Source organism: Aedes aegypti, chromosome 3 (assembly GCF_002204515.2).
Source record: "Aedes aegypti strain LVP_AGWG chromosome 3, AaegL5.0 Primary Assembly, whole genome shotgun sequence".
In the NCBI taxonomy this organism is placed as follows: domain Eukaryota; kingdom Metazoa; phylum Arthropoda; class Insecta; order Diptera; family Culicidae; genus Aedes; species Aedes aegypti.
Window position 1 is genome coordinate 132,698,287 of NC_035109.1, and position 19,761 is coordinate 132,718,047.

Consider the following 19,761-nt stretch of genomic DNA (forward strand, 5'->3'; position numbering starts at 1 on the left):
GCAAAAACTCTTCCCGATCGCTTTTGGTTTTACGTTTTCGTGTTCGATTGACGCCATCCTTGACTTTTCGTGAATTTGTTTCGTGAAAATCCAGTGAAAAACAGTGCCAGAACCGTTTGATTGATGCAGAAATCGGTCTCCCTGTTCCATTATCTTCAGTTATTTTTGTTTTTGCTTCAATTGGTGCCGCACTAAGCGCAATGATGCAATCAATTTTGTTAGTTGGACATCGGGATAGAAGCAGCCATCTGCAGCAGCGCAATCAATAATTGCCTCATTTCCGCACAGGAACTAAAGTTTTTTCATTCATTTTATATTGTAAGTAATTTGCGAGTAGTTTTGTGCAAAAAATGCATCTTTCTTGGACTTTTCTAGAGAAAACTGCATTTTGTTTAGAGTAAACCAGCAAAACAAACAAACCTAACCTAACCTCAAAACATTTTTGGATTCCAATTGGAAATTCAAATCTTTTAGCAAACAATGGAACACAGCTATTCTCGAGACTTCCTTCGTCCCCCAATGGAGAACAGCCAAACGGCCACGACGAGGGCCCTGATGGTGCATCGGCCTCCGCAGTGCCCTTCCTGCCACACCCACAGCCATGACGAGCGTATCGACCTGGAGGAATCGTACAATCCGCCGATTCCGTCCTATAACGAGGAAAGCGCCAAGATTGCGATGATGGAGAGCGAAAATGTGACCAAACATGTGCGCAACCTTAACTTCGAGGAGCTGGATTGGGAGGAGAAGATCAACAAGTAAGACTAGATTAGGGATTCCGATATAGGGCTGAACACGAAAGGCTGAACCCGGTATGTCAGGTGATTTTTTCGAATGTCTTGCAATTTCAAGGCTGGTAGCAGGTCGCTTTTTAGAGAATTGGTATCTATTTAAATGCAAGCCTCTAAGAAGTCTATATTTTAAATGGAAGGTATATTAAGTTTCTTTTTTCCCTATTCTGATTCTAGTGAAAACTTTTACAGGCTACAGCGAAATATTCAGAGATTCTAGCACTATTCCAGCACTTTCTTTAATAATTTCGTCTCAGATTCCTCGAGGAAAAGCTTCTGGAATTATTCTATTGATTTCTCCAAAGAGTTCATCTAGTATACATCCAGGGACTCCTACAGGGAGAGAGATTCTAGAGATTCCTCTAACAATTCTCCCAGAAAGAAAAGCGATTTTTCCAAGGATATCTAAAGGATTTTTTCCAGAATTTGCTCCAGAAAATCCTGTGGCACTCCAACGTTTCTACCTCCAGACATTTTTCCACTAATTCCTACAGCCGAATTCTTAAGCTGTTACTTAGGACATCTTCCAAAAATTCCTACAGATTTTCTTCCGAGAAAATCCACAAAGGTTTATTCCAGAGTTTTTCAAGAAATTCAGTATTTTCGACCTGGATTTTTTTCTAGGAATCTCCAACATTTCATCCAAGGATTACTCCTGAAGTTCTTCTAAACATTTTCCAAGGAATTCCTCGAGAAATTCGTATCGAATCTTCAAAACTTTATTTAAAGTTCAACACCAGTTTACAGTACATCTATATTTTCTGTAATTCCTCTGATTATTCCTACACAAATTTTCTTAGAGATTTTTGAAGGAATTCCTTTGGGATATTCAGAGATTCAATTGTCTCATAAATCTTCTAATACTTTCTAAACAGTCCAAGAGTTTTTTTTTTAGAGATTCTTCTTCATTAAAAGTTACTTTAGAACATACACGAAATGCATCAGAGGTTTTACTTCAGATATTTTTAGAAATAACTATTTATTTTATAGTTTCAGGAAAAAAAAGTTTTTATAATGCCTGGAAAAATCTTTGAAGACTTTATTTAGAAATACCTCAAAGAATTACCGAAGGAATTCCTGAAGGAATTTTTAGAGTGATTCCTTGAATCCATGGAGGCATCTGTGGAGAATTTATTGGTTGAATTTTTGAAGATGTTCTAAACGGGAATCTTGGTGGATGTCGTAGGAAAATCGATGGAAAAATCACTGGATAAAATCCTGAACGATCTAGGCCATTCTAAAAAATGTTTTGAAATAATTTTTGGGGGAATTTCTGATTGTTTACTGAATTCTGAAGGAGGTGTGTTGATTTCTGAAAGAATCTTCGGAGAAATTCCTAATGATCCCTGAGGTAATTTATGTGGTTATCAGTAGCGTAGATATGGTTTCGTGACCCGATGCGGAGTTAAATTCGGGGTCATTCAGAATAGGTGCTCAAAGGGTCTATCTAAAATTGTTTGTGAAGGTTTGTTAAAATTCAGACGTTTGCCTAAAGTATCCTCAGTTAATAATTTAAGGATTCCTTCAGGAATTTATCGAGCGATTGCTTCACAAATTTCACAAAGAATTCCTCCCCGATTTTCGTTGAGGATACCTTGAGGAATTTCTGATATATTTTTTCAAAGATTCGTTTCTCAAGGAAGTGATGTTTCTCGGAACTCATCCAGCGATTCTTCCATACCATTCAAAAATACAGGGGATAGGCAAAATGATTGAGATAGGCAAAATTTTGCCCAAATTCAAATGCTTATAACTTTATGAAAAATGGATGAAATTGGATGCATCTGGAAGCAGTCGACGGCAAATTTGGTCCAGTTTTAGGAACTTTCTGGGCCATGCATATTTGCCACTGGACACCGGAGATGTTCCGGATTTTCTGAGGTCATGTCCAAATGTCATTTTTTCTGTCGCTTGTATTTTTGTGCGGTGTAAAGTTAGATAGATGTTTGCAATTTTCCTAGAAACTAGAACTAATAGGAAGTTGAATGCCACTGGACGCATTAAGATTGGTTGGAAATCTTCAGAAATATGACCATTTCCGTAAAACTGGTGCCGGAAAGCATGGTCAGTCATGTTTGTATTTCAAATCATGTAAATATTATCCGGAGCTATATCCAAGCGGACAGCAACCTTAAAAATGATGTTTCCTGCAGCGTATTCAGAACCATTAGATGCACAGACCACTCTATAGAAGGTTCCAGGTACCCCGGGGGAAGTGGTCAATTAGGAACATATCCGGAACCATATCAATATGGGCATCAAACTTCATGATTTTCAAAGGTTATGCTTTCCGAAGCATTTCCAGCATCACCGGCTGCCATGACCACTTTATAGTAGGTTCCAGGTGCCCCGGGGGATGTGGCCAATTCAAAACATGCCCGAAAACATATCAATATGGGTATAAACATCAATATTTTTGAAGGTGATGCTAATAGAAGTATTTACAGCGCAACTTATTTATACGACCACTGTATAGTAGGTTCCATGGGCCCTGGGGGATGAGGTCATATTTCGAATTGGCCACATCTCTAGGAGCCCCTGGAATCTACTATAGAGTGGTTATTACATCATGTGGTTCTGAAAATGATCGCCATTTTCCAAGTCCCATGGATCTTACTGTTTATGGTAGAATGTGATTCTAAACAGATGAACGGACATGTTCCGAATCGGCCACATTCCCCGGGGCACCTGGAACCTACTATAAAGTGGTCATGGCAGCCGGTGATGCTGGAAATGCTTCGGAAAGCATAAACTTTAAAAATTATGAAGTTTGATGCCCATATTGATATGGTTCCGGATATGTTCCTAATTGACCACTTCCCCCAGCGTACTTGGAACCTTCTATAGTGTAGTCTGTGCATCTAATGGTTCTGAATATGCTGCAGTAATCATCATTTTTAAGGTTAGTGTCCGCTTGGATATAGCTCCGTATAATATTAACATGATTGGAAATACAAACATGACTGATCATGCTTTCAAGAACCAGTTTTACGGTAATGGTCATATTTCTGAAGATTTCCAACCAATCTTAATGCGTCCGGTGGCATTCAACTTCCTATTAGTTCTAGTTTCTAGGAAAATTGCAAACATCTATCGAACTTTACACCGCACAAAAATAGAAGCGACAGAAAAAATGACATTTGGACATGACCTCAGAAAATCCGGAACATCTCCGGTGTCCAGTGGCCAATATGCATGGCCAAGGAAGTTCCTAAAACTGGACCAAATTTGCCGTCGACTGCTTCCAGATGCATCCAATTTCATCCATTTTTCATAAAGTTATAAGCATTTGAATTTGGGCAAAATTTTGCCTATCTCAATCATTTTGCCTAACCCCTGTAACTCTTGAGATTAGTTCAGGGATTTTTTGTTTAAATTTCCTTTCATTTTCGATCAACTAGAAATTTATCTAAAAGTACCTTGAAAGATTTTAACCAAGTTCCCTATAGGAATTCTTCAACAGCTTCTTCCAAAAATTGCCTAAAGAAGTTCTCAAATTCATTCAGAATCTATCTAAAAACGACTCGAGCTAGGCTTACCAGATGATATCCTTTGGGAGGACAAGTTCTTCTTTTTTTTCAAATAAATCCAATATTTTATTAAATATCCATAAGTTTACTGTTATTTATTCGTTAGATTTTCTAGCGATTTCTTAGTCTTGAATGAGGATGAAGATTTTTTTTTACTTTTAAACCTAATAGTAAGTTTGGTTAAATTTCGCCACCTTTTTCTGCATGTTTGTAAACTTTCAATTTGGAAATAATTTTAGACACCTGTTTGGCTTAAATGTTTTACGAGTTTAGAATCGAATATGAAATACACTCTCCATAACTCGATATTCAAGGGACCATCGACTTATAGAATTATTGAGTTATAGAATATACCGACACAAAAAATTACAAAATCGAAGAAACAAATTTCCATATTTCCAATACATATATGATCACTTCTGCGATAAAGCAATATTATTTTGTTGATAGTATTTTGCAAACTATTATTTGAAGACTTTTTTCGAAAGGATCGAAAAATCACCTTATTTTCACTAACATTATTTCATGTTTTCAACTTTTATTACAACTTGCAAGTATTTATTCACCTCCAAACATGAACCAAGTTTCCTGATTTTCGTTTTTTTTTCATTTTTTTTGTGAGTATGCCCATTCTGGGCACAAGGGCCCAAGAGAACCCGGGCTGTTTCAGAAGAAACTGGCACATATTCATACGCATGTATTGTAGGACGGTTCCAATTTCATGGTTTTTTCATTTCGGTTTACAAAAGCACCAAGAGGACCAACAATGACCGGATTTGGTCGGAATTTTCAGAAACCGGTTCCGGTAAGGCATGATGTGGATATTTCCAGACCATCATATAGTTCCTTCAAACTTCAGCTCAAAAGTCATGATTTTTCATCCTGATCACAATAGACACCATGTCATAAATAAACCATAAAATTCTTCTTGTTTTTGGTGTTACGTCCTAAACGGGATAGAACCAACGGAACTAGTGGTCTTATGAGAACTTCTACAGTAATTTACTGAGAGCTTACTTAGCTGATTCATCATTTTTGCAGATGTATATCGTGGGGCAGGTACGAAGATACTCTATGCTCCGGTAAGTTGAGAACATTTCCAATTCTAAAAGATCCTAGACCGGTGGGATACGAACCCATACTCCTCAGCGTGGTCTTCGACATGCAATAATCCATTTCTTTTTATCTATAAATAAAACGACATTTAATCGTTGACGCATTATAACTTTTGACAGCAATTGCAATTTTGGGACCAGTTCAAATGGGACTCCAGTAAATCCTTTAGGATTGAAGGAATCAAGAATTCCTCTCAAAATATCTCTAGAGACTATTCCAAAGATTTCTTCAAGAAATCTTTCGAAACTTCCTCCAAAAAATTTACTATACAATCCTCCAAAATAATCTCTACAGCAATCCAGCGACTTCTCCAGCAATTCCACCTGGGCTTTTGCCAGTGATTCCTCCAGGAAGAACTTTTGTTCGCCATGAGACATTTTAGACCGGTTCTGATAGGACTCCAGCAATACCTTCAGCAATTCTTTCAGACAATTGAAAAGAGATTCCTTCAAGAATTCCTGCAAGATCATTTCTACAGGAATTCCTTTAGGGATTTCACAAGAAATTCCATCAGACATTATTCTAAGAATTTCTCCAGGGATTTTATTATGAAAATCTCTATGAAAATTCCTCCAGCAAAATCTACATAAATTGCCTTCGGCTAAATTCTTCATGGATTCCTCCAGAATTTTCTCCAGGGATTCCTCCAGAAAAAAAATCCGGGGATTTCTCTAGGGATTCCACCAGGAAATTTCTACAGTGATTCTTCCTAGGATACCTTGAAGGATTCCTCAAGGTATTCTCCAGATATGTCTCCAGGAGTCCTCCAGTAATTAGCTTAAATATTCTTTCAGGGAATTCTACCAGAGTTCTCCAGAGAACCCCCCCCCCCCTAGCATTTCCATAAGGGAAACTAAACAGTCTCCAGTCTTTCCTTCAGGAATTTCTCCAAGGATTGCTCCAGAAAAATCTACATAATTTCCTCTTGAAATTTTTCAGGGTGAGCTGCTAGAGAATCGACTACGCTTTTTTCTCGAAGCGCTTTGTGTTTGAAATACGCTTTTTATCTACGCGTTCTTTATTTACAAAAAAAAGTCGTTGAAAACTAGGGACTGCGTAGCCGAAAAGAATATTAGATATACCAGGGAATACTTCAAATTCTTCTAGAGATTTCCTCGGGAATACCTTCCTGCAACCGGGAATCCCTTTAGAGATTATTTATATTATATCTGTTTACCCTAATCCTTGAAGGAATTTCTGGAGGAAATCCTGGTAAATTTACTGAACGAATTGCTGAAGGTATTTCTGGAGCCCTATCGGAACCGGTCTAGAAAATCTAGCAGCGAACAAAAAATCTTCTTGAAAGAATCTCTTGCAAAACCGCTAGTGGAATCCCGGGAGAAATTACTGTAGGGATTACGGTAGAGATTATCTTGGAGGAATTTCTGATAAAATAATTGAAGGAATCTTTGGAAGAATTCTTGGGTAAATCTCTGGAAGGGTCTCAGGAGATATTTCGAGAGGAATTATTGAAGGAATCTCTGAATATTTTCCTGTAGTATTTACTGGAGCCTATTTGAAATGGTCACAAAATTGTGATAGCTGTTCCTTTTTCTAATTTGGCCGTAACGAAAATGGTATTCGAGTATGCCAATTTTATGTTTGGTAGCGGTAAACGCGTAGCTTTTTAGCAACATCAAGCTGAGGAGCATGCATTCGAATCTCATCGGTCTAGGATCTTTTTGGATTGGAAATGTACTCGACTTATCAGGGCATAGAGTTCAACCCTAGATTAAGTAAACCTATGCATAATTTCTCGAAAGTATTACTGAAGGAATATTTCTTTAGTTGTTATTCTGAAATGACAATTATTTACTGAAGATATCAGTACAACAGAAAGATTTTTTTCAAGAAATCCTGAAAGAATTTCTAGGATAATTAGAGGAGTAATCTTATTGTTGAACTGGTGAACGATTTCCAGTTGCAAATTCTGTAGAAATACCTTTCAACATAGCTTGAGGTATCATTGAAAAATTTTCAAACGGAATCAAACTCACGGTGCTCCCCTGACCGTTATTATCAGAAAAAAATCTCCATCAAATCTGTGCTCATCAGTCGTTTTCTATAGCTTAGTTACATGTCAGGGCAAAATTTAAAAAAAATCGTAGGGCCCGTTTTGAAATTACGCCCTTTTGATTGTATAAGTCTACTAATTCAAAGCAAATCTGAGATATTTAAACGTATTTTTTAACCCTGATTATCAGAAGAAATATAACATCAAAAGTAGTTTCAAAGTTGGTTTGTTTAGTTGGTTGTAACCACCTTGTGGAGTTTCGAATGAGAAAATAGACGAAATTTGGAGTTACGCCCTTTTTGAGGTGTATCCATTGAATACACTAATTTCAAATAGATTAATTAGGCATTATAATACCGATAAGGATGTTCAAATAATTTCAATGACACATTGCACTTATATGTCGCCAAAATATTTCACAATTGATTTTTTTTCATATGCTCAAGCGCTGTAATGCATTACGGAGCCATTTTATGTGACATTATTATTATTCAAAATATATTATTACTAGCTATGAATTATAAAATATTCGTACCCGTCTAAAGGCGGGGTTGGGTATTAGAGGGTTAAGAGAAGTAAGAAAAATGTGTTATTATTTGGTTTCATTAATTTTAAAATATAACACTTGCAGAGCTTAATGTTACATGTTTTCCTTAAGTATCTGAACTCTCTTCCAAAACCCTGATTTTTTTAAAAAGCTCCCTTTTTAAGTAATTAACCGAACTTCAGTTAACATAAAGTTCAATTAAGTGCTTAAATGTAAAGATATTTACCATAAAGTCGAGAAAAAGTTTGATTCGATCTTGTTCTGAACTTTCTAGTTGTTTATAAGTGTATGAGTTACTTTCTGGTGAATCAAGTTCTGTTAGTATCTGTTGTGTTTTCTTAATCAGCAATATAGTTCAATTGGAACTCAAAATCTACTAGAAGTGAACTTTTGAGTTCACTGCTTAAGTAAAATCCGAACTATTTGTTGCTTGGGTTGTCTCGAATATATTATTACCTCGAATGACATTGTCCCGTAATAATGGAATTCGAAGTAATACCATTCTTGGAACTGGAACTCGCGCTGATAGTCTTCAGTTATTCCGTGTTATGCAATTCAAAGTTAAGGTGTATAATTTTAAAAGATACATTAAATATGATAAACAGAGTTGTTCATGGATTAGGTAGAATTCCAGTTTTGGTTACCAGAAAATCGTAAATTGTTTTTCCTTGTTGATTACCTGCTGGTCTACCTACCATAATATGGATTGAATCCTACACAAACTGAAGATTTATATGCTTCGCTTCGATATACTTCTTCTTCTTTCTGGCGTTACGTCCCCACTGGGACAGAGCCTGCTTCTCAGCTTAGTGTTCTTATGAGCACTTCCACAGTTATTAACTGAGAGCTTACTATGCCAATGACCATTTTTGCATGCGTATTTCGTATGGCAGGTACGAAGATACTCTATGCCCTGGGAAGTCGAGAAAATTTCCAACCCGAAAAGATCCTCGACCGGTGGGATTCGAACCCACGACCCTCAGCTTGATCTTGCTGAATAGCTGCGCGTTTACCGCTACGGCTATCTGGGCCCCTTCGATATACAACAGGTCTCGCTTCGATATACAACAGGTATCAATCAGTAGCATGTTAAATAATCTGAATCGTGAGTACATGGGTTCACCAACCTAGCCAGAATATTGTGCTACAAGAACTAATTTGGTTACATGATGAAATTAGCTTCGTAACGCCTTAAAGCTCTTGAGCCTATGAAAAATCAGTTGATAGTGAAAGACTTTTGTAGCATGTAAGTGCAATGTGTCATTGAAAACATTTGAACATGCTCAACGGTATTAGAATGCTCAATTGATCTATTTAAAATTAGTGTTTTCAATGATTACATCTTAAAAAGGGCGTAACTCCAAATTTTGTCTATTTTTTCATTCTTAACTCCCCCAAGAGGTTACAGGTAACTAAACAAACCAACTTTGAACCTAATTTTGCTGTAATATTTCTTCTGATAATCGGGGCTAATGAAAATCCGTTTAAATTTCTCAGATTTCCTTTGAATTAGTAGACTTATACCATCAAAAGGGCGTAACTTCAAAACGGGCCCTACGATTTTTTTTTAAATTTTACCCAGACATGCTACTAAGCTATAGAAAACAACTGGTGAGCACAGATTTGATGGAGATTTTTTTCTGATAAAAACGGTCAGGGGAGCACCGTGAAACTGCATCCCTGAAAAAAAACTAGAGAAATCTTTATAGTAAAATTACTGAAGGGATCTCTAGGAAAGACTTTGAATGTATTCTTGAAGAAAGCTCTAGAATTGCTAAAGCTTTTCCATGATGAATCTATAAACCTATGGAATAGTCGCATAGTAATCTTTGGAGTACAAACATCCATTTTAAACGGCTTGGAAATCAGTTTGATATGGAATATGGCTCACAATAGAAATGTTTCCAAAGCAGCTCAGGCTCAAGTTAGGGAGGGCCCTCGGATGTTTGATGATTTACAGAATAATGTCCCCAATGGGCCCAACACATTACCTGTTCAGTTCACCATGATTTCGGAAACATGACCCCCAAAACCCCCCCTTGGTTGCGCCACTGTATGTATTGTATGTCACTCAAAAAAATCCAAACGTCATTGCTACGTGAAAAATCACGTAGATCATTCCAAATTCATTTTACCTCCACTTCACCTGACTAAGATAAAGATCACTAAACCATTCATAACCACCAAATAGTGACACGGTAATGTTTACTGAGGTTACCTATCGCGCTTACGTGGAATTCACGTAGGTGCCTGAGTTCATTTTGACATTTGCATAGTGTACGTACATTCGGTGTTGAGCTCAGATCCTAAGATGGCGCCCGCCTGATTTTTGAAGAACTTCAGAAGCTGCTGCTGCTGTGTAAGATTGATTTCAAGGTAAATATTCTTTGAATACCGAAGAATCCCTGCATTAATTCATATTTTATTCGTGATTTATAACCTCTATCAATTATAGCACGCGAAGGCTACAACAAGACAGACCAAACTCACAAAATTGGGAAAACAGGATTCAAAATGCTCAGATTGACAATAAAAATATCACAATTTTTTTAAGTTTGTTTACATTTTCCAATTGGGAATTAGTTTTCTTCCAAAGCCTATTGAAAATAAGATTGGTCTTTATTACAGTTAAATTTAATGCAAAACCATCTAGGTCCTATTGAAACGCTTCGTAAAGGCTACCGGAAAATCCACGTAGCTCTTACGTTTAGCGACGGTCGAATGGACGAAGTTCAAAAGTTCATGAGTTCATTCTGGGCTACCTATGATTAACGTAAGAGCTACGTGGAAAGTGCGATGGAAAAAAATCACGTATGTTTTCACGTAACAATGACGTTTGGATTATTTTGAGTGTACCTTCAAAGACACATGGATTACTACAGTCAACTCTTCCTTACTAGAAATTCGGTATCGATATCGAGTCAGAGAACCGCTCTAAAACTTGGATTTCATGGTCACCTCGATAGTCCCGAGGATCGCATTCTCACTAGTTATGTATTCTGTAACTCGATACCTCGCTAATTCGATGGCCCCTTCAATAGAGAGTTATAAAAAAATTAACAGTATAACCGATTGAACGATTTCCTTGGGTTTTCCATAGTAATTTCCATAAAAACTTTGGAAAGCTCGATAATAAATCTTTGAGCTGTTTAGTGGAATACCTATAAGTAGATGAAATATTGACTGTTTAACGATAAACTTGCGACGATCGACCCGCCACCATATTTCATATAACGGAGGGTATTAGAACTAACTTGGAGGTGATGATTTGGAGGTTATTTGGCAAGTTGGAGGTTAAAATCACCTCCAAACACTAGCGATTTTGCGGTGAGATGTTGACGTTTGATCACGAATAGTACTACACCATTTAATTCCACTACAGTTTGTGTCCTTTGACAGATACGCGTAATTCGACCTCAACTGTAAGGCCGTCTTCAGTGTCGTGTACTAGACTCGACTTGGTCGAAATAAGCAGTGTGAGCTTGAGCTTGAGCTTGAGCTTGATTGGCCGCCCGTGGATGCTACACTCAAAAAAATCCAAACGTCATTGCTACGTGAAAAATCACGTAGATCATTCCAAATTCATTTTGCCTCCACTTTACCTGACTAAGATAAAGATCACTAAGCCATTCATAACCATCAAATAGTGAATCGGTAATTGTTACTGAGGTTACCTATCGCACTTACGTGAAATTCACGTAGGTGCCTAAGTTCATTTTGACATCTGCATGTTGTACGCACATTCGGTGTTGAGCGCAAATCCTAAGATGGCGCCCGCTTGATTTTTGAGGAACTTCAAAAGCTGCTGAACTTTAAACCCTGTGTTAGATTGATTTCAAGGTAATTATGCTTTGAATACCGAAGAATCCCTGCATTACTTCATATTTTATAGCTGATTTATCAATTATAGCACGCGAAGACGAACGCTACAACAAGACAGAACCAACTCACAACATTTGGGAAACAGGATTTACAATGCTCAGATTGAATATAAAAATATCACAATCTTTTATGTCTGTTTACATTTTCCAATTGGAAATTAGCTTTCTTCCAAAGCCTATTAGAGATAAGGTTGGTCTTTATTCCAGTTAAATTTAATGCAAAACCATCTAGGTCCTATTGAAACGCTTCGTAAAGGCTACCGGAAAATCCACGTAGCTCTTACGTGTAGCGCCGGTGGAATGGACGAAGTTCAAAAGTTCATGCGTTCATTCTGGGCTACCTATGATTAACGTAAGAGCTACGTGGAAAGTGCGATGGAAAAAAAACCACGTATGTTTTCACGTAACAATGACGTTTGGATTATTTTGAGTGTACTCCAGTATCGCCAGATCAGTTGCACTTACACAAGGAATCAACCGAATGACTGCTTGGGACTAACAGGCATCCTCAGTGTATAAGTGCTGGTGATCTATTTTTAGCGACAATGGTGCCTGCCACGTCAGAATGCAGACCAATGTAGGGAAGGGGGAGGAATTGATGATGCATTATACTGGCTCCCACGTAGACCGTATATACCACTGCATCTAAGCCAGTACATGCGGGAGTGTATGGATTAGAAAGGCATGGCAGAGAGGTTTGCTTTTGTGGTTAGCAGACTGCCTATGTATCAGGCGTAAGGAAAGGCATGCGCGTGGAAGAATGGAAGCGTTAGGGAAACGGTTTCTTGTCCGTCTCTGGTTCTAGCGTTTGCTATGAACGAATAGTTTGAGTGTGATAGATGGAGAATGGAAGTGAGAGATATACAACTACAAAGTACGAGGAAAGGGACGGGCCTGGGATTGAACCCATGACCTTCTGCTTATGAAGCAGAAGCGGTAGCCATCAGACCACCAACCCCGTCTTCTTGGTCGAAATAAGCAGTGTGGAGCAAAAACGGTACTTTGAACCACTTTAGTGTTAACCCTTTTGTGATTCAGCTGTAGTAAACTCGATGATACTTGATAGTAAAAAGAATCTCAGAAATCCTAACATGAAATTTACTCTTTTCAGACCTGGTTGGTCCGTCCAGCAGATTCGATTGTTCAGTAAAATAACCAAGTTGTTGGACATGGATAGATTGGCCCGGTTGACCATCGCCGACAAACAGCACGAACCGGTCCACCGTCGAATGGTCATCGACAAATCCGTTGGGCGTCTTCGACAAGCTCTGGCCAGCGTGTCATGGGAGCCTCGGCTGACCCAGTGGATTCACGGATTGCTGATGGAGAGCTTACCCCCGAGTTATCTGGCCGCCTATCTCGACATTTTGCAGACCTTGAAGGCAAAGCTACCCAATCTGGTGGACAAAATGATCTTTGGAAGAACGCTAAACATCAGCCAAGAACTGCTCGGACCGGTACTCAAGAAGCCTTGGGAGCCAATAGTGGCGCACAAGAACAGAAAACTTCCTGGTCAACCATATATTGTGGTTGTTCCATCCGGACCGAACATGACTTCACCCAGTACCCGGCTGCAAAAGTGGTTTTCGCTGTTCGCCACGATGGCTTCCGTCATTCCGATCACCATGCCTTCACAAGGGAACGCCGTGATGAAACAGTCAATCCAGAACGTTTCGGAGCAAATGGTCGCAGTGACGAGGGCCAAGATCCAAGAAGTCCGCCAGGAAGCGCCCAATCGGCCAATCATTCTGGTGGGATTCAATGCGGGAGCAGCACTAGCTGTTCAAATCGGTCTGGTCGAAGCGGTCAGCTGTATTGTGTGCTTGGGATTCGCCTACAATACAGTGAATGGGCCTAGAGGCGCACCGGATGATCACATCACGGACATTACGGCGCCTGTGCTGTTCGTTATCGGTCAGATGTCGGCGAGATCGAGGTAAGTATCGACAAATTTCAGCTTCACCCGTAAATTTCTACCCAGGACGATTTTACTTTGGTAAAAATGCTATAACTTGGTAGTTTCTCCACATTTTCTAGTACATTTTTTTTTACACCAAGCATATTAGTTCAAGTTGTGCTAATAAATGTATTTTGATATCAATGTGAGTTATGGCTAGGAGTCGGTCCAGTTTTTTAAGATCATTTTTTTGAAAATGGAGCAAAAAAAAATTCAAAAACAAAAAAGTTATGACGATTTAAACATCTTCAAGTCTATTTGAACGGTTTAAATACCTTTACAACTAATTTCATTGATGCCAAAGAAAATTGTATCTAAAATATAAGAAAGACACCAAGTTAAAGCATTCTTATCAAAGTAATCGTTCAAAGTATTCATGAGCCAAAACCTTCAATGTTCTATATGTGAATTTCTATTCTCCACATTACAGCCAAGAAGAAATCGAACTGCTTCGTGAAAGGATGATCGCACAAACTTCGCTGGTGGTGGTCGGTTCCGCAGACGATTGCTTGCGAGTGTGTAAATCCAAGCGTAAGATCGAGGGTGTAACCCAATCCATGGTGGACAACATGGTCATGGATGAGGTGGCCGAATTCGCCACCAACTGTCTGCTAAACCCCCCGAGACCTAAGCAAACCATCAAAGACCCCAACGGACAAAAATCCAACCTATTGTTGTCCAACAATAGCAGCAACTTGGCGGCCACCGGAGGACCCCCTCCGATTCCGGTTGGTACAACTGGCGCGACTCCTACTCATCCACCTCCTCCAATGCCCGGTGCGTACAATCGTAAACGCAAAATGAGCCCATCTGCAGACGCCAACGATCCGTCGAAAGCAGCCCGACCCAACAGACCGCCGCCGCCACCACCACAGGCGGTTCAGAGAAAACCTACCAAGTCTCAGAAACAATCGCGAGCGGAGAAGATGCTTCTGCAACAGAATCAACAGGCACTGGATGCGGCCATTCAGAGCATTCTTCCGTCAACGGGCAAGGTAAATGAAATGTTTTATAGCTCTTTGCCCTCTAATATAAACTTTATAATTTATATTAGTTAACTCATTACGCGTGGTAAAGATGGATAAGTTAAGAGTGAATTTATGAAAAAATTCACGTGCTCAGTGGGATTCGAACCCACGACTCTTGTATGCTTGACGAGTGCTTTGTTAAAAAAGATCAAATAACTCAGAAGGTTACACGTTTCGAATTCAAATCCAAACAGTTCATAAAGACCCTGCTCATAACACATATCCATCCATCTCATGTATACACACACGCGCCGAGTATTCTAACAACTAAACCAGGTCCGTTCACCTTTGCAATTCTTTCATAATTTTCTCTGGGATTCTTTCAGGAATATTTCTTATATTCTTCCAGAAATCCCTCTGGCGTTTATTCAAAAATCTTTCTGGAATTCATCCGAAATTCTTTAGGAAGTCTTCTGGAACATGACATTAAGATTCTTTTAGAATCACTTCTAATAATCTTACGAATCTCCCCTCTAAGGTTCTCCAAAAATCACTGTGATTCTGTCAAATATCTCACATGGATCCTTCCGCAAATATCTCTGGAATGCTTCCGAAAATCCTGCTTAAATTCTTCGAGATTTTACGCGGATTCTTTCGGAAGTTCTTCTGGAATAATCTTAGAGGGAAAATGCAGTAAATAATCTCGAAAGAATTCGAGGAGTTTCCTGAAAAAATCAGAAAAAAATGGAAGTATTCTAGACGAATTTTTCGAAAAATTTCAGGAAGATTTCCGGAAAAAAGGGGGCGAGTCTCAAATGTATATCATTAAGAATCCCAGAGGAATATCTGAAATAATCTTCGGAAGATTTCCTTAACAATTCCAGGAGGATTTCTAAAACAGTTCCAGAAAAAATCCATAAGGATTTCAGAAGATTGTTTCTTGCAAGAATTCCTGAGGAATTTCTGGAAGAATTCCAAAGACATTTCCGGAACTACCTCTGAGAGATTTTTAAAAGAATTCTTTGGGAGATGAACTTCAGAATTACAGAGAAATTTCTGGAAGAATACCAGAGTGATTTTCACAATAATCTCAGAAGTTGTTTTGGAAGAATCCTCGAGGGTTTCTTAGAAAAATCCTAAAAAGAATTCCCTAACAATTCTAGAAATAAATTGACGCTTATATTGAGTTGTTCGGTAACCTAATCCGCATGGTTATTAAATTAATTAACTCATTACGCGTGGTAAAGATGGACAAATTATGGGTGAAATTATGAAAAAATCCACGTGCTCGGCTGGGATTTGAACCCGGGATCCTTGTATGCTAGACGAGCGCTTTACCGACTAAGCTACCGAGCCACTTGGTGACCCAATAACTGAGTTGGTTACAAGTTTAGAATTCGAATCCATACAGACCACGCGGACCCCTTTCATAACCCATATCCATCCATCTAATTTTACTACACACGCGGAAAGAGTTAATTAATTTAATAACCATGCGGATTGGATTACCGAACAGCAAATGCGTGGTCTGTTGGGATTTGAATTCTAAACTTATAACCAACTCAGTTATTGGGTCACCAAGTGGTTCGGTAGCTAAGACTTCTTCAAGGGTTCAGGTGCACTGTCAGAGACCCCCGCTGGAGTTCATAAGGAAGAACTGCAAATTTTATCATATATTTCCTTCAGAAATATCACCATGATTTTGTCAAGTATTTCTTCAACAATTTCTGATATTTTTTACTGATTATTCCTTGAAGACATCCCTTGAAGAGTTTTCCCGGATAAATGTATCGGAGACTTTTTAAAAGAAAAATAGTCAAAGTAATTGCTAAAAATATCTTCTTATTCTTCTTTTTGGCATTACGTCCCCACTGGGATAGAGCACTCCTAAAGATATTAACTTAGAACGTTCTTTGTCAAAGTTGGCATTTTCGCTTTCGTGTCAGGTACGATGATACTATATGCCCAGGGAAGTCAAAGAAAGTTCCATTGTGAAAAGATTCTGGACCGACTAGCAATCGAACCCAGACACCTTCAGCATGGCTTTGTTTGGTAGTCGTGGACTTTACCACTAGGCTAAGGGAAGCTTCAAGATAAATCCTGAAGGTATCCTTAGAGGTATACCTCGTTGATGTCTTGTCGCAATGTCGAAAAGCTCCTACAAAAATTTTGGACGAAATCTAATAACTCCATGGAGTTACTGTACTGTACTGTACTGCCCATAACTGCAAAACAGTCACATTCGACATTTTTGACAAATTGGAGTTAATACCATGGAGAGTCATCAAATGATAAATACTTTCGATCAACTTACTAAAATCTGTGAGATTGTTCTAGAAAATTCGAAAAAAATACCAAGTTGTTTTGTCACATTGGTAATTATAACCGCATAACAGTCACATTGAGATTATAAATGAGCTTCGTGATGTAATAGCAATGAAATTTCTATCAGAATTATTTTCTGACAATTCACCCAGTATGCGATATGAGTTGTACAAAATATCAGCGTCAAATAAGCACTTTTGTGTTCCTGGTAATTTTTGGAAATTTTGGTTTCCTCCCATACTGCCATAAAATGCAAACTTTGTATTCCATTTACTCAATGCCTACTTTTGTCGAATGTTACAAATATGCAGTTATGGGCAGTGTACTGTTGTACTAAATCGAAATCTTGGAAGAAATAGTAGGGAAGTCGAAGAAAAAATAACTTGATAAATTTATCAATGGCAAGACTTTCTTGAGTAATTTCTGAATGAATCTGATAAAAAAACCCTGATTGGATCTCTGGAGTTATCCTTTAAAAAATCCAGGTTGAATTCTTGAAGGTATCTTAACGAAAACCGCGGAGGAATATCTTAGGAAAAAACACTGTATGAAATATTTGGAGTTATATCTCAAGGGAAGCATTAGCAAATATCTGAATTAAGTTCGGATTCTCCTGGAGAAATTTATGATTGAAATACATACAATAACACGAGCAGTAATACTTGCCATAATGTTACGAGGTGTTCCAGTTTTCAGGAAATATCCTTAGAAAAATGACTGCTCTGGTTATTTATGGAGTGCTTACCTAAAACTCTTATCCCCTGGTAAATGTTCCTGTCAAGCATGAGGTCTCTATAGGAACTTTAGGAGACACTCAGTCGCTACCAACCCTGATAAGTACAGTAAACTCTGTAAATTTACCCTCTCTGTCAGCTCTTCACCAACCTTTACTGAGACAGATCAGCCATGGGCTGAAAGTCTCACAAATAAAATAAGTAATAATAATAAACTTGATAACTACTTTCGTTTTAGCCATCTCCTGTGCCCATCGTAAGCAAACCACAGCCACAGATGACAAACTATCAGATTACCAGTGGCAATAATCTGGAAATTCGCCATTCGTCTGGATCTCAAGTGGTATCCGGTGTGGGCAGCTCTCCTATTGTATTGCCCATGATAAAACGAGATACCACAAACCAACCACTATCGACAATTCAGTCTGCTACGCCTTCGACACCTTCTACCCCCGACATTAAGGTGATACCGGCGAATCAGTTCATTCAACTGAAACCTTCGGGATCGACGCAGAAGTTCGTCACTCTCAAATCATCGCCAAAACCAGTCGTGTCGGTAATTCCAAAGCAACCCATTTCGTCAACTCCCAGTCCTTTGGCGAAGCAAACGATGGTACAATCACCAATCCTTCCCCAACATCAGTCCTTCAGTCCTACCAAATTCACTATTGTTCGCACGTCCACTGGTCTTTCAGGACATTCTACACCCTCATCAACTTCCCCTATAAAAACCATGAGGTCCCCTCCAACTCCAGACCTTTCAAACACAAGCATCTTCGATATGCCCATCGTATTTGCCGATAGTGATGGCAACATCCCTGAGGGTTCTCCACAAAAACACATCGACATAACTTCAAAACCTCCCCCTAACATTATAACCATCGGTCCTGCTGTAACCAGCCATCCCATGCTGAAAACGGAACCCATGAACCGCATCATCACGCTCCAGCCCTCAATGAAGCCCAACAAAGTGGTCGTCATCAACAAGAGCAACATGAAACAAGTCCCACCCAACGTCTTGTCTTCGGTGACCCTCAACAAATCGACCTCGATCACCCCGACCGGCGTAAAATACGCCAAAGTGGTCATCTCCAACCCACTGAACAAGGCGACTACTTCTACAGCTTCCGCTCCCACCATAATCCCCAAGAACCTCACTCAAGTCCTTTCCAACCAAAAAATCGAAATCCTCAACAACACGGTTGTGAAGCAAGCACCCATGCCCTCCACATCCCACCAGCAGCAGAAATTCCAACCCGTCATCATCAACGTGGACCCCAGCAAAACAACCACGATGAAGAACTTCGTGCGCGTAGGGGAAACCCAAATCCGGCCAATAGGCAGCAGCCCATCCACCATGACCATCCCGACGAAGGTGGCCTCGCCGGCCACAGTCGTAGCTTCGAGTGGGTCCGGGCAAGCCGCCCAATTGGCCCCCGGTATCCCTGGGACGAACACCATCCTGATTAAGACGAACTCCCTGTCCCAGCTGGCCAGCCGGAAGCCGGCCATTCTGAACCGCAACATCACGGTTCGCAAGGTGAACATTGTGCCACAGTCGCAGGCCGGTAGCGTTGCAAGCACCGTTGTGATGTCCTCGGTACCCAACAAGACGACGACGTCGACCATCAACGTGCAACAGCAACAGCAGCGCCACCAGCAGCAGTAATCGAAGGCACCGTAGTTTTACTGTATGAAATTAATCGATTTCTATTGGAAATAAATCACGTAGTATAACTAGTTCGGTAAGTACACAAACATTTCGTGTAATATATTGATTGTCGAAGTGAACAGCATTCTTTGTAGAGAAATCAAAAATTGTCTAGATTGACTAGAAAATCGTCTAAAAACTCAAACTCCAGTGACAATACGGGGCAGGAACCCATGGTTGAATGCAC

General features: G+C 39.3%; 1 protein-coding gene across 1 annotated transcript; it reads left to right on the forward strand.

Annotated features, from left to right (window-relative positions):
- On the forward strand, positions 1-19,621 carry LOC5571076 (KAT8 regulatory NSL complex subunit 3). Its single transcript, XM_001659467.2, has 5 exons — positions 1-318; positions 475-758; positions 12,991-13,815; positions 14,267-14,831; positions 18,102-19,621. Exons 2-5 carry the CDS (start codon positions 481-483, stop codon positions 19,530-19,532), a joined length of 3,099 nt encoding a protein of 1,032 aa, XP_001659517.1. The 5' UTR covers positions 1-318; positions 475-480; the 3' UTR covers positions 19,533-19,621.
- Positions 19,622-19,761: the final 140 nt, after the last annotated feature.

What these genes read in the sequence shown, in the direction of transcription:
- LOC5571076 (XM_001659467.2), top strand. Translation starts at nt 481, where the DNA reads ATGGAACACAGCTATTCTCGAGACTTCCTTCGTCCCCCAATGGAGAAC. An exon ending in CAGATGTCGGCGAGATCGAG is followed by an intron (nt 13,816 to 14,266) that starts GTAAGTATCGAC and finishes TCCACATTACAG; the next exon opens with CCAAGAAGAAATCGAACTGC. An exon ending in TTCTTCCGTCAACGGGCAAG is followed by an intron (nt 14,832 to 18,101) that starts GTAAATGAAATG and finishes CTTTCGTTTTAG; the next exon opens with CCATCTCCTGTGCCCATCGT.